This window comes from Elephantulus edwardii, unplaced genomic scaffold, assembly GCF_000299155.1.
Source record: "Elephantulus edwardii isolate Elephantulus edwardi_28Jun2011 unplaced genomic scaffold, EleEdw1.0 scaffold00007, whole genome shotgun sequence".
Taxonomy (NCBI): Eukaryota; Metazoa; Chordata; class Mammalia; order Macroscelidea; family Macroscelididae; genus Elephantulus; species Elephantulus edwardii.
In genome coordinates, this window is record NW_006399757.1 from 4,647,816 (window position 1) to 4,659,684 (window position 11,869).

Below are 11,869 nucleotides of genomic sequence, written 5' to 3' on the forward strand. Positions count from 1 at the left end.
TTGTTTTAATTTGCATCTCTCTTAGGGCTAGGGATTTTGAGCATTTCTTCATGTGCTTGTTAGCCATCTGAATGTCGTCTTCGGTGAAGACGACAAATGGGCACAGGATATGAACTAAGGGTTTTAAAACAACAAATCTGCCAAGAAACAATAAAAGTAATAAAATACCTATTTTGTAATTCCAGGGAAACAATTTTCCATTATGACTGTTGAATGTTATTATTTAAGGGTTAAAATGTTTGGAAATATTAAAAAGTATTATTTTCCTCATATTTATGTTTATTAACATATTTATCATCTGCTTAATTCTGCACCTTATTGGTGCTTACTTTTTTTTTTACCTCCTATTAGCCTTTCTTACAGAGTAAGGCAAATATTTATATTTTATCATTTCTATGCAATAGTTGGTTTCTGTTGTAGTTTTTAAAAATTAGAGATTTACAACTGACATGTGCCTATCACCTGAACCTTGAAATCTGGAAATAGAAATACAGCTGCCTAACATTTCTTAGGTTTCAGGATTGATAATCTGAAAAAAAATCACAAGTCATTACTTGACAGGTTTTCACTCAAATCTAGTTGCCTACATTGAGACCTAATGTAGGTAATGAAGTTCTTGCTCTTTGCTTAGACACTCAGGCAAAATTCATCATTGCCAAGGATTGTTGCTGCTGTTGTTATATGCCATCGAGTCGCTTGTTGCCGAGGATAGTTTGTGATAATATTCTTTTGTGAAGAGAAATTGTGACTCTCATAATCCAACTTTATGCATAGCTTCAGAGAGTGTTTACATTGGCATATGTTCATTTCCAAAAAATGTAGTTACATGTAAATTTATATTAAATCTATTAAAGGATACTTAACTTGGAACTGGCTCACAGCTGACCCTCCAGGAGGTTTTCAGACACTGTAAAGCACCCAGGAGATCTCCCATCTTTCCCCCACAGAGCAGCTGGTGGATTCAGCTTTGGGGTTGGCAGTGCAGCTCTCTATCCACTAGGTCACATACTTGCCTATAAGAAAAAATGAGCAGATAGTGATCAGTGTTACACTTTGAGTACAGAGTCTTTATCTTATACCTTTTAATTCCTTAATCTAATAGTAGTTTACAAACTTTAGCTTGTGTAAGCATGGATTACTAAAATAGATTGCTGGACTTTACCTGCCCTGGTGGGATACAGTAAATCTAATCATTAGCCTGAAAATTAACTTTTCTCACAGTTTCCACGTGGCACTGATTTTGCTCATCTGAAAAACATACTTTGAGATTGGTCTAATTTAGAAATCTAAAGCTTGCTGTGTAGTTTGGAACCTGGTAAAAATTTTATATAACTGTTATCACTGAATTATTTCAGCTTTTTCAAAACTTTTGCTTTTCCATGAAATAAAAATAAGTCTTAACAACCACTGTGTAAGTTTTTAAGTTGATCTTTGCCATTTCTATATTCTTTCCTAATAACTAAAGCACACACTTATATATAGTTACCATTGTTACCAGAAAGGAAAGAGGATAATTATACTTGAATCATAATCTTTATGTGCTGCTTTGTAATATATGAGGACTGACTTTTTAAAGATAATCTCTAGGTTTAAAAAAATAATCTTTTAGAGTAAAAATCTTTTAAAATACTTATAGTGCAGAAGAAGACCCTCAAATGGGTTGGATTGACACAGTAGGGAAAATGGGGGTAGATATGTCATAGGCTTCAGAGCTGTTATAAATAAAATGACTATAAGTCACTGGTGACTCAATGGCACATAGCAACAACAACAGAGTTTTTAAAATAATGTAAGGTTTGACATTACCTATCTTGGAATAGTTTTATAATTTAAACTCAGCCCATGATCATCTAATTCCTTGATGAGTTTATTAATACTTTAATACAAAGAATAAATGATAAGTCATGTAAAGTAATTAATAGTCAGTAGTCATATTTTCAAAATATTTTCTACAGGCCAGTGGTGAACCATACAAATAGGATTTTAGAGTTTTAAATATTTCCTAGTTTTATGTAAGTTTTACATACAATTACTACAGTTTTGTGAAGTGATTAGGATTTGGTTTGTTTGGTTATTTAGAGTTTTTACAATTTTTTAGAAGTTATGTAGTCACTTGTAATTTTGAAGAAGGATATTTTGTTGCTAGGAGTTAGTTTAAACTGTTTTTAAACTGATAAAACAGGAAAACATGTTTACCAGTGCTGGTTGAGAAGAAAGAAAAAAATATAAATAATAGAATTAGCACATACTTTAAGCTTTTTTTTAAATAATTTGTCTTACTTGTGTTCACTTTTATGCCAGTGCAGTCCTGTGAAACCGGACATTTCACTTTATTTTACTCAATAAATTGACCCTTAGATAGGACTCCAGTATTGTGGGTAGGTAGTTTGGAGGATTGAGACCTTGAGAGTCAAAGAGAAAACCTCGCTCTTTGAGGCTGGGCTTTACACAGTTCCAGAGTGGAGAAATCAAATGGTCCTTGGAATTACATGAAAGAGACTTACTTGTTGACATTTTAGTCAGTCACTTTTTGTCAACTGTCCTAGACATAAGTTTTGGTTTTGCATTTTTAAATTTATGAAAGACTCATTTTATCTTGTAATGCAGTGAAATCAGTTTGAGAGGAAGAATTCCTTATAGTGTGAGAACTAAAGAGCAAGCTGTTATGTTCAGTACAGATGATTAAGTATTGTATTTCAAGTTATCTGTGGAGTAGCATTGTGCAGAATGTTAAGAAGTTTACTTTTTATATTTTTGTAACTTTTTATCTCTTTATTGTGATTTATTTGAGTGTACTTTTAAGATATACATATATATATATATGAAATAGTTATGGAAGTTGTTTGAAAAATATTTGTTTGAAAAGTATTTGTGTATTTCTTGTGGTTCTTCATTATTAGCATAATAATAATAATCCACCAGAGCCCCATCCCCTTTGATGCAGTTGCTAAAAATCTCTTTTCCATTGAGCTGATTCTGATTCATAATATAAATTATCCACTGTGGGCAAGTTGATTCTGGCTCAGAGTGACCCTTTATCATGTTTTCAAACACTGTACCATCAGGACTCCTTTATGATGTATTTTTTGTTGTTATGTACTACCAAGTCAGAACCAACTCATAGCTGGCATTCTGTTGTTCATAGGGTTATTGTGTCATAGTCAGCTTGATGCCACCAAACAGTGTCTTTTTTCATATATTAAAGATGCCATTATAATATTTTCTTAACACAATTATTAAATGTCTTATTATTACTATTTTGTGGTTTCATTTGAAATTTAATCTTTTCTGTTTCATTTCAATAATCGTTCTCATAATAGCTTAGTTTTGTAGTTAGGTGCTATTGACGTAAGATTTATAATGACCTTTCTCTTTCCTGTGCCATCCTCATCAACTTTGACATACTTGAATTAAATAACTTTAAGTGAGTTTTAAATGAAAACAGAAAAAAGCTTCTGTTTTTGATAATTATTGTTTTGCTTTAAAGATATATTATCTCAGTTATGAATAAATTTATTTAGCTTATCTTTTTAATCTTTTATTAATATTTAAAATACCATATTTTTAATGAATTTTCATTTTTCACATAAATATGTCCAATATTTCTCAAAGAATACACTTGTTAATTCTCTGTTCCCTGAGTACTGAAAAGTTATACAGTCAATCCTCTGTTTAAGTGTTTGATACATAAGTCACTCTGTAATTTCTGCATCTGTGCCAGTTCTTTTAATTGTATCTGTCCATTGTATTTAAGTATTATTTTATATTTAGTTTTAGTATTCTCTTTAAAACCATCAATATGCAAAATATCTTTGAATTAAAATCTTAAGTTTCTGATATTGTTGTGAAACTGTCAAACATTTGAGAAGGATAATTTGGAGACATCTTGTTTTCATCATATTAATTCAGAATGTATTTTTCAAATATATCATATGTTTCTGAAAATCTTAGCACTCAGAGAGTTTTACTATAATCCCTCAACTAAAATGCGCTTATATTTTAAAATATGTTTTAGTTTCTTTGAGATCAGTGAGTAGAGACACAATTCCTTATGTTTTAATACTTTTTGCCCCAAAGACACCCAGCTGTTGGGCAGAGGAAGGAGCAGAAAAAAGATCACATCAGCGTTCTGCGTCATGGGGGAGTGCTGACCAACTGAAAGAGGTAAACTATTTCTCTTTCCAGCCTGTAAACTGTTTTGCTCATAGAACATTCTTACCTTTTTCTTGTGTTTAATTATTAGTATTGCTTTTATTTGTCCTAACTTTATATTATCTTTCAGAAATTAAGCCCAATTTTAATCTTACTTTTTCTTAATTTCAGTAAAGAAATATGAGTTCACCTTTTTTTTTTTTACCACTTTAAATCTTTTCTAAGTATTTGTTCTATGTCCACTTGACTTCAGTTGTGGCTGAATTATGTCTACTTTTCTGTTGTAATCTCAGTAGCTTTTCCGTTTTTGTATTTGTTCCACTTTAGTCATTGTATTTGAAGAACACAGATCATAGCTTTGTACTGTGGTAAGATATTGTTTTCTGTTGTTATAACTCATAATATCCAGCAGCATATTATTGCCTTTGATGTAATAATCCAGTGAACTGTACAACTTTTAGGAATATCTATGACCCATCTCATTGTTGTTATTGTTGTTGTTGTTATGTGCCGTCGAGTTGCTTGCGACTCATAGCTACCCTATGTACAATAGCCCTAAACTCCGCTCTGTCCTATGCCAATCGCACTGTCTATTGTGGAGTTAACTTTAATGTGAATGTTCAGATTTAGAGAAGTCAGATCTAAATGTGTTCTGTTGTACAAAGGGTTTTCAGAAGCCTGCTATTTCAGAAGTGGATGGCCAATCCTTCTTCCTAGTCTGTCTTAAGTTAGTTATGAATAATCTGAAATGTGATGCTTTTATGATAATATTTTGGCTTTTTTCCCCTGTTAGCTTTCCCTTTTGCTCATCTAATTCTTATCTATTGTGTTTTCTAGAATTACAGCAACTTAGAATTGAAAGGTCATCTGCTTTGTCTCTTTTATAACAGTTTCTTAAAGGTAGCTTATCCAGTCTCTATGAGGAGAATGCAGTATTTTGAAAAAGAATGAATTAAGTTGTTTTAGTATAGCTGTTAACTAAGTTATTTTACATATGAAATTTTAAATTATACCTCATAGTTTTTACTCTATTATATCAATACTGATATAATAGTAGTCTTACCCCATTATATCAATATTGACTTCTACTTTGAATGTTTGAAGGGCAAGCAAGAAATTGTTTTTTCCTCTAAGGAAAACTGTGACATTTTTCCTCTAATGTTTTTCTTATACCACAGCCTCTAGGCCTTTTTGCATACTGTAGATTATCAAGACACCACTAACAACATAGATTACCAATACTTATCACATATTATGGTACCTGAACTGGATAGTTTACCATGATTTTGTATTTTTATCAACTTTCTCTTAATGCTATAAAGAAATCTTAAGTTCCTTATGTTTACTCTATATAAAAATGCACATGGACAAAACAATTTTTCCAAGCATCAACAAAAGAGCAGACACTGAGTTTATGTATTTAGTCTGAAATAGCTTCATACCTACGCATACAATATGAATAACAAAGATTGGCATTTAAGTCTTATATCAGAGGTAAATAGATTCTCAGGAAGTTATCAAGGTTTAATGCAGTTGTACTTTGGACACCACAGAACTCCATGCACTATTTAAAAGGAATTACTGACATGATTGAGTGAAAAGGTTCAATTACTTTTGCAAGAAACCAGCTGTAAAAGATAGCTAAAGCTGTCAGATAACCATTTCTGTAACTCTGGAAAATAACCAGACAAATTAAATTTAGAAGTTTTGTTCATAAAAATTCTAGAACTTGGGTTCAGAATAGCACATTTATAATGTTTTTGTTTTCATTTCTTTTCTGCTGTTCCTTTTCCTTCCTTGCACTTGCTCTGTTGGTGTGGTAATTCATCCAGGATGTGGCCTATCTTTAAAGCCAGCAGCTTTGTTACCTCTGCTAGAGAGAACTCACTTGAGATGAAGCATTATAGATTAAAGTCACAAAGTTCTAGCAAGAAAGAGGTGAAAAGAAACAGGAAAGTATGAGTTACAGCTTTTTAAAATAGCGGTCAGTAGAAACTAGAGCTCAGAATCTAAATGTTGGATTGAGCAGAAGATGTAAAATCAGTAGTTATGCTCCAAATGCTAATAAAGTGGACTATGTTTAGAGAGTTAAAGGCAAGTAGGATGAAAATGACTCAATAAGTAAAGAATACCACAGTAATTTTTAAAAGAAGCAATCAAAAATTCCAGATTTAAAAGTTGTTATTGTGTACAGTCAAGCAGAGCCACCTCATAGCTGACCGCCCGGCAAACTTTCAGGGACAGTAAACCACACAGAAGGAGACTGCTCATTTTTCTCCCATGGAGGATCTGGTGGATTCAAATCACATACCTTAGAGTTGATACCTCTGCTCCTTACCACTGGGCCACCAGAGATCCCTAATAAGAGAAATCAAAAAGTCACTAGGTGTTTTACTGTACATTTGAGATGTCAGAAGAATCTGACTTGAAGCTAGATCAAAAGAGCCTGAGTGAAAAAAATCATTTTTTAATGAAAAAAATCCTTAGCAGCCAGTGAGACAGCTTTAATTGCTTAGACATACATGTAATGGAATACTTGAGAGAAAAAAGAGAAGATAAAGACATTTTTAAATTGGGAAATCTTGAAAGCAGAAAAAAATGCATCATCATGCATAGAGAACTAATACCAGTAATAAATTTAGCTTCCACTAACTTTTCATCAGAAAAAGTAGAGACTGCTAGTTCTAGTTTTGGCTATGGAAACATAACGCTGAAGAAAAGATAAAAAAAGTCAACTAAATATCCAATATCTAGAAATAGAATCTTCCAAAATGAAGGTGAAGTGAAGGTTTTCCCAGATAAATAGAAAACTTCAGGCTTGCTGATGAAAACAAAGAAGAAACACAGAAACCAGAACAGAAAAGCATGACACAGTAGAAAAAACTATTAAAATAACAAATGCAAATTCAACCATCTATCTAAAGATGATAGAATCATTTTCCCTCTAAGTTCAGGAACAAGACAAGGCTGTCCACTATGCAAGGTTACAAAATAGGAAATGCATATATAAAATTTAATATTTCTACCCATGAACAATGTGAAAAATAAGAAAAATGTTTATAGTTCTATCACAATATCTAGGAATAAATTTAACAAAGAAGTACAATATTTATATATATAATAAAATAATTCTGGGTTAATAGACTTGACAGTGGGTTTGAGTTTTTAAAAAATATTTTATACTGTTGTATATAGTGTCCCTACTAAGGCATGAATCAATCCAGGTGAGATTCCTCCTATGAATTATATTTTTCTGTAAAATTGATAATGCAACAGTTTTTTAGATTTCACAAATCAAACTACTGTGCAGTTTGTATTTGGTACTTTTCCATTTATTAGAAATATATTTCTTAATTTGTATAACAATTAAAAATTAACTTATAAAATATACTTTGAGGCCAGGAATTCTGCCAAGGAAATGATGAGTAATTCAGAAGTACTCACATGGTTTTCCTTACTTAGTTTGTTGTACTCATTGAATTGAGACATAAAGAAGGTAGATTTTGAAGATACTCTTCAGCATCTGCAGACTCTCATCAGCCTGTGGTGTCGCACTGATCATGGGATACCATCAGATGAATAGAAAATTTTTTATTTGGTGTTATATCGAGCATCTAGAATTTTAAAAGAAGATTAGATACAGCAATACTTTATTAGTGGGGAAAGCAACTAAAACTTTCTAAGGGATAATTGCAAAAAGACCTTACGTTAACACCCACTGTCCTGCAAAAACATACACAGAGACAAGTTCTCCTTTTTATTATTTGTGGAAAACTTGAGTTGCATGATTTTTTTAGATCTATTAGATAAACTTGTGTATAAATTTGCAGATTCTGTCTAGGTTTTTATGTAAAGGTCCAACCTCTTTCATGTTTACACCTACTCACACTCTAGTGGCTCATTGGTAAAGAGTTGTGCTGGCAAAGAGTACACAGTTCAAATACACCAACTATTCCACGAGAGCAAGATGGACATGCAGTTAACTGACTCTCGAAATCTGCTGGAGGGTCGCATACAGTTCAGTTCTTAGTCTACAGTACACGACAGCAATAGCTGCATCAGATTTGCTTTGGTTGAAGATCTTGTTGAGGCTCCTTTGCTCTGTCTTACACATTTCCTCTATAACTACGTGTCTACTCTTTTTGACTCATTTAGAGTTAGAACATACACTGTTCTAACATACACTGTTAAAACATACATTTACACTCTCTAGTCATGACCATTTTTAATGCTAACTTTGTCTTGATAGGCTATTTTTTTTGGATACCCTCTGTAGCTTCATATCACTTACCTACCTATAATTCTGTTAATCTAAGTCAATGATTACCTTCCTTCTTAGCTTCAAGATTCTAGAAATAGCCTTCAGCTTCTCAGCTGCTGTTTTCATCGTTCCTTCATAATGACTTTCATACTCAAATTTCACAAAAGATTAATGAGAAGCTCTTTAAAGTTTAGGTTTGGTGAACTACTGGGAATATAGGCTGATTGGAGATGAAGAGGTGAGGAAAAACAGGGTCCCTTTCATAGTTAAAAAGATCAATTCTAGATCAATCTTGAAGTACAATATTTTGAGTGAATGGATAATATCCATACACATACAAAGAAGTCCATTGAATACCACTATCATTCAGATATATACACCAACATTCAGAGCCGAAGAGGAGGAAATAGATTATTTCTATAAACTTTCACAGTCAGAAATAGATCAAACATGCAATCAAGATTAATAATGATGGGTGACTGAAATGCAAAAGTTGGAAACAAGGCAGAAGAATCAATAAGTAGTCAGAAAACATGAACTTGGTGACAGAAATGAAGCTGGAGATAAAATGATAGAATTCTGTACAATCAGTGATTTATTAATTGCAAATAACTTCCATAAAACACATAAATGGTGACTATACACACAGATTTTACCCAATGGTATGCACAGGAATAGGATCAATTATGTCTGTGGAAAGGATCATTTGAGAAGCTCAACATCAGCAGTCAAAGAAAAGTAGGCCAGATGCTAATGGTGGAACTGACTATCAACTACTCATTTGCAAGTTCAAACTACAGCTAAAGAAGGCTAAATAAAATCCACATGAACCAAAATTTGACCTTGTGTCTATGCCACCAGAATTTTAAAACCCTCTCAGGAATAAGTTTGAGACCTTGAATACTAATGAGTGAAGACCAGGTGAGCTGTGGAAGGATATCAAGAATATCATCCATGAAGAATGTAAAAGATGATTACATAGACAGTAGAGGAAGAAAAGACTAAGATGTACGTCAGAAAAGACCCCGAATATTGCACTAAAATGCCAAGAAGCCAAAGTAAAGGGAAGAAATAAAGACTGAAAGGAGCTGAACAGAAGATTTCAAGAGGTAACTCAGGAAGACAAGCAAGGTATTATAATGAAATGTGCAAAATGCTGAAGTTGGAAAACCAAAAGCTATGACCTTGCTTGTCATTTCTTAAGCTGAAGGAACTTAAGAACAAATTCAAGCCTTGAGTTGCAAAATGCTATGGATGAAATACTGAATGATCCAGGAAGCATTAAAAGATGATGAAGGAATACACAGAGTATGGTATACACCAGAAATAATTGGCTGACATAGAAAAATTTCATGAAACAATATATGATCAAAAAGAAATGTTGATGAAGGAGGAAGTTCATGCTATTCTGAAGGAATTGGCAAAAAACAAGGCCCAGGAATTGATGGAATACCAGTTATCATGTTTCAACAGATGCTGCGCTGGACATGTGCCAAGAAATATGGAGGATAACTACCTGGCCAACTGACTGAAAGAGATCCATATTTATTTATACATTTATTCCTATCCGCCCCCCCCAAAAGATGACCCAATAAGAATGTGGAAATTACCAAACAGTATCACTAATATCACACAAAAGCAAAATCCTGCTTTATACAAAAACGATGGAAACAATACATTGACAGACAACTACCAGAGAAATACAAGCTGGGTTTAATGGATCTTAGCTGGAAGCAAAGAGGACCAAAGGAATGTTTATCTCTATTTCACTGACTATGCAAAGGCATTTGACTGCGCAGATCGCAACAAATAGGAATCCCAGAATGCTTGATTGTGCTTAGGTGAGATCTATACTTGGACCAGGAGGAAGTTGTCAGAACAGAGAAAGGAAACACAGCATGGTATCCTGTCTCCATACCTTTTCAATCTGTATGAGAAACAGATTGTTTGGGAGGCTGGACTTTAGTGAGGAGGAATGTAGCATCAGGATTGGAGAAAGACTCATTAACAACCTGCATTATGCAGATGACACAACCTTCCTTGCCGAAACTGAAGAGGACCTGAAGCATTTGCTGCAAAAGGTCAAGGACTGTAGTCTTCAAATGGCAACACCATGATAGATGGAGAAGAGATTGAGGTTGTTAACAATTGCAGCTTGCTCAAGTCCACAGTCAACATTCTTGGCACCAGCAGTCAGGAAATCAAAAGACAAATTTCATTCAGGAAATATGCTGTCAGGGACCTCTACAAAGTGCCAAAGAAGAATGATGTGAGTCTAGAGATAAAGGTGTGCCTGATCCAGGACATGGTCTTTGTACTTACATGCTGTGCATCAGAGAGGAGAGCAGTGACTATGGATGACAGATTAAGAATCAATGATTTTTAATTATGTTGTATGGTGTTGGAGAAGAGTATTGAACATATTATGTATGAACTGCTAAGAGAACAAATAGATCTTTCCTGGAGAGGATGAAACCAGGCTGTTCCCCTGGAGGCAAGGATTTTGAAGTTCCATCTCACATACTTTGGGCACCTGGCCAGGAGGGACCAGTCCTTGGAGAAGGACCTCATTCTTGGAAAGGTGGAGGGACAGGGTGAAAGAGGAAAGTCTCGAATAAGATGGATTGACAGGGTAACTTGGGTAATGGGATTAGGTGTGTTGGAGATAATGAGACTGGCTCAGGCTAGGGCGGGGTTCAGAACTATTGTACATAGGGTTGCTGTGAGTTGGAGGTTATGCAATAGCACATAACAACAGTAACATAACAGTGTTACAACAAAATACTTTCATCCTAGTTCATCTTTTGTAGTGTTCACAGTGAGAGTCAGATGCTAGCCTACCATGTACCTGTGAGAAATAGTCTTTTCAGGTTGTTTCATTAAAACTTCTTTATTGAACTGAGGTGTCAAGATCTTAGATTTTTATCATACTTAATAACTAATAAGTTAGCCTGTTACTATTTCATGGATTCTAACAGAAGAGATGAGATTCCTGGTTTAGAAAAAAAGAACTTTATTATTTATACCATCATGTTTAAATCAGCTCCTCTTGACTGAAATCTCAAAGGAGTGATCCAGAGGGTCTAGATATATGACTGCACTTGTAGTAAATCATTCTACAGAAAAGTAACACTGAACCTCATAAATATATTGATTTTTTTTACTGAACAATCAGACATTCTGAAATATATTGATTTTTTAAAAGTTACAAGCAAGCCTCCTTTTTGTCCCAAAGAGATGTAACTCTCTTCACAAGTTTGTCTGCTACACACAGACATGAGAAATGACCCTGGTAAAGACAATGTTCCATGCCTTGTGTTATTTGTAGACCCAGCAAGGTGTTTAGGAACATATGAGATCCATAGAAAAAAAATCTCACAACACACCCTGCTTCTTCCCTCATCCAAGATAACTTCCTATTCTTCCTATTTCTCTCCTAATCTTATGTTAGATACT

General features: G+C 33.8%; 1 protein-coding gene across 1 annotated transcript in view; it reads left to right on the forward strand.

Moving 5' to 3' along the window:
* GLCCI1 (glucocorticoid induced transcript 1) overlaps positions 1 to 11,869 on the forward strand; it is a 149,823-nt gene that overhangs the window by 78,518 nt on the left and 59,436 nt on the right. The window contains exon 4 of the mRNA XM_006880375.1: positions 4,078 to 4,164. Coding sequence (XP_006880437.1) covers positions 4,078 to 4,164 — 87 coding nt within the window. The remainder of the gene's footprint in view (positions 1 to 4,077; positions 4,165 to 11,869) is intronic.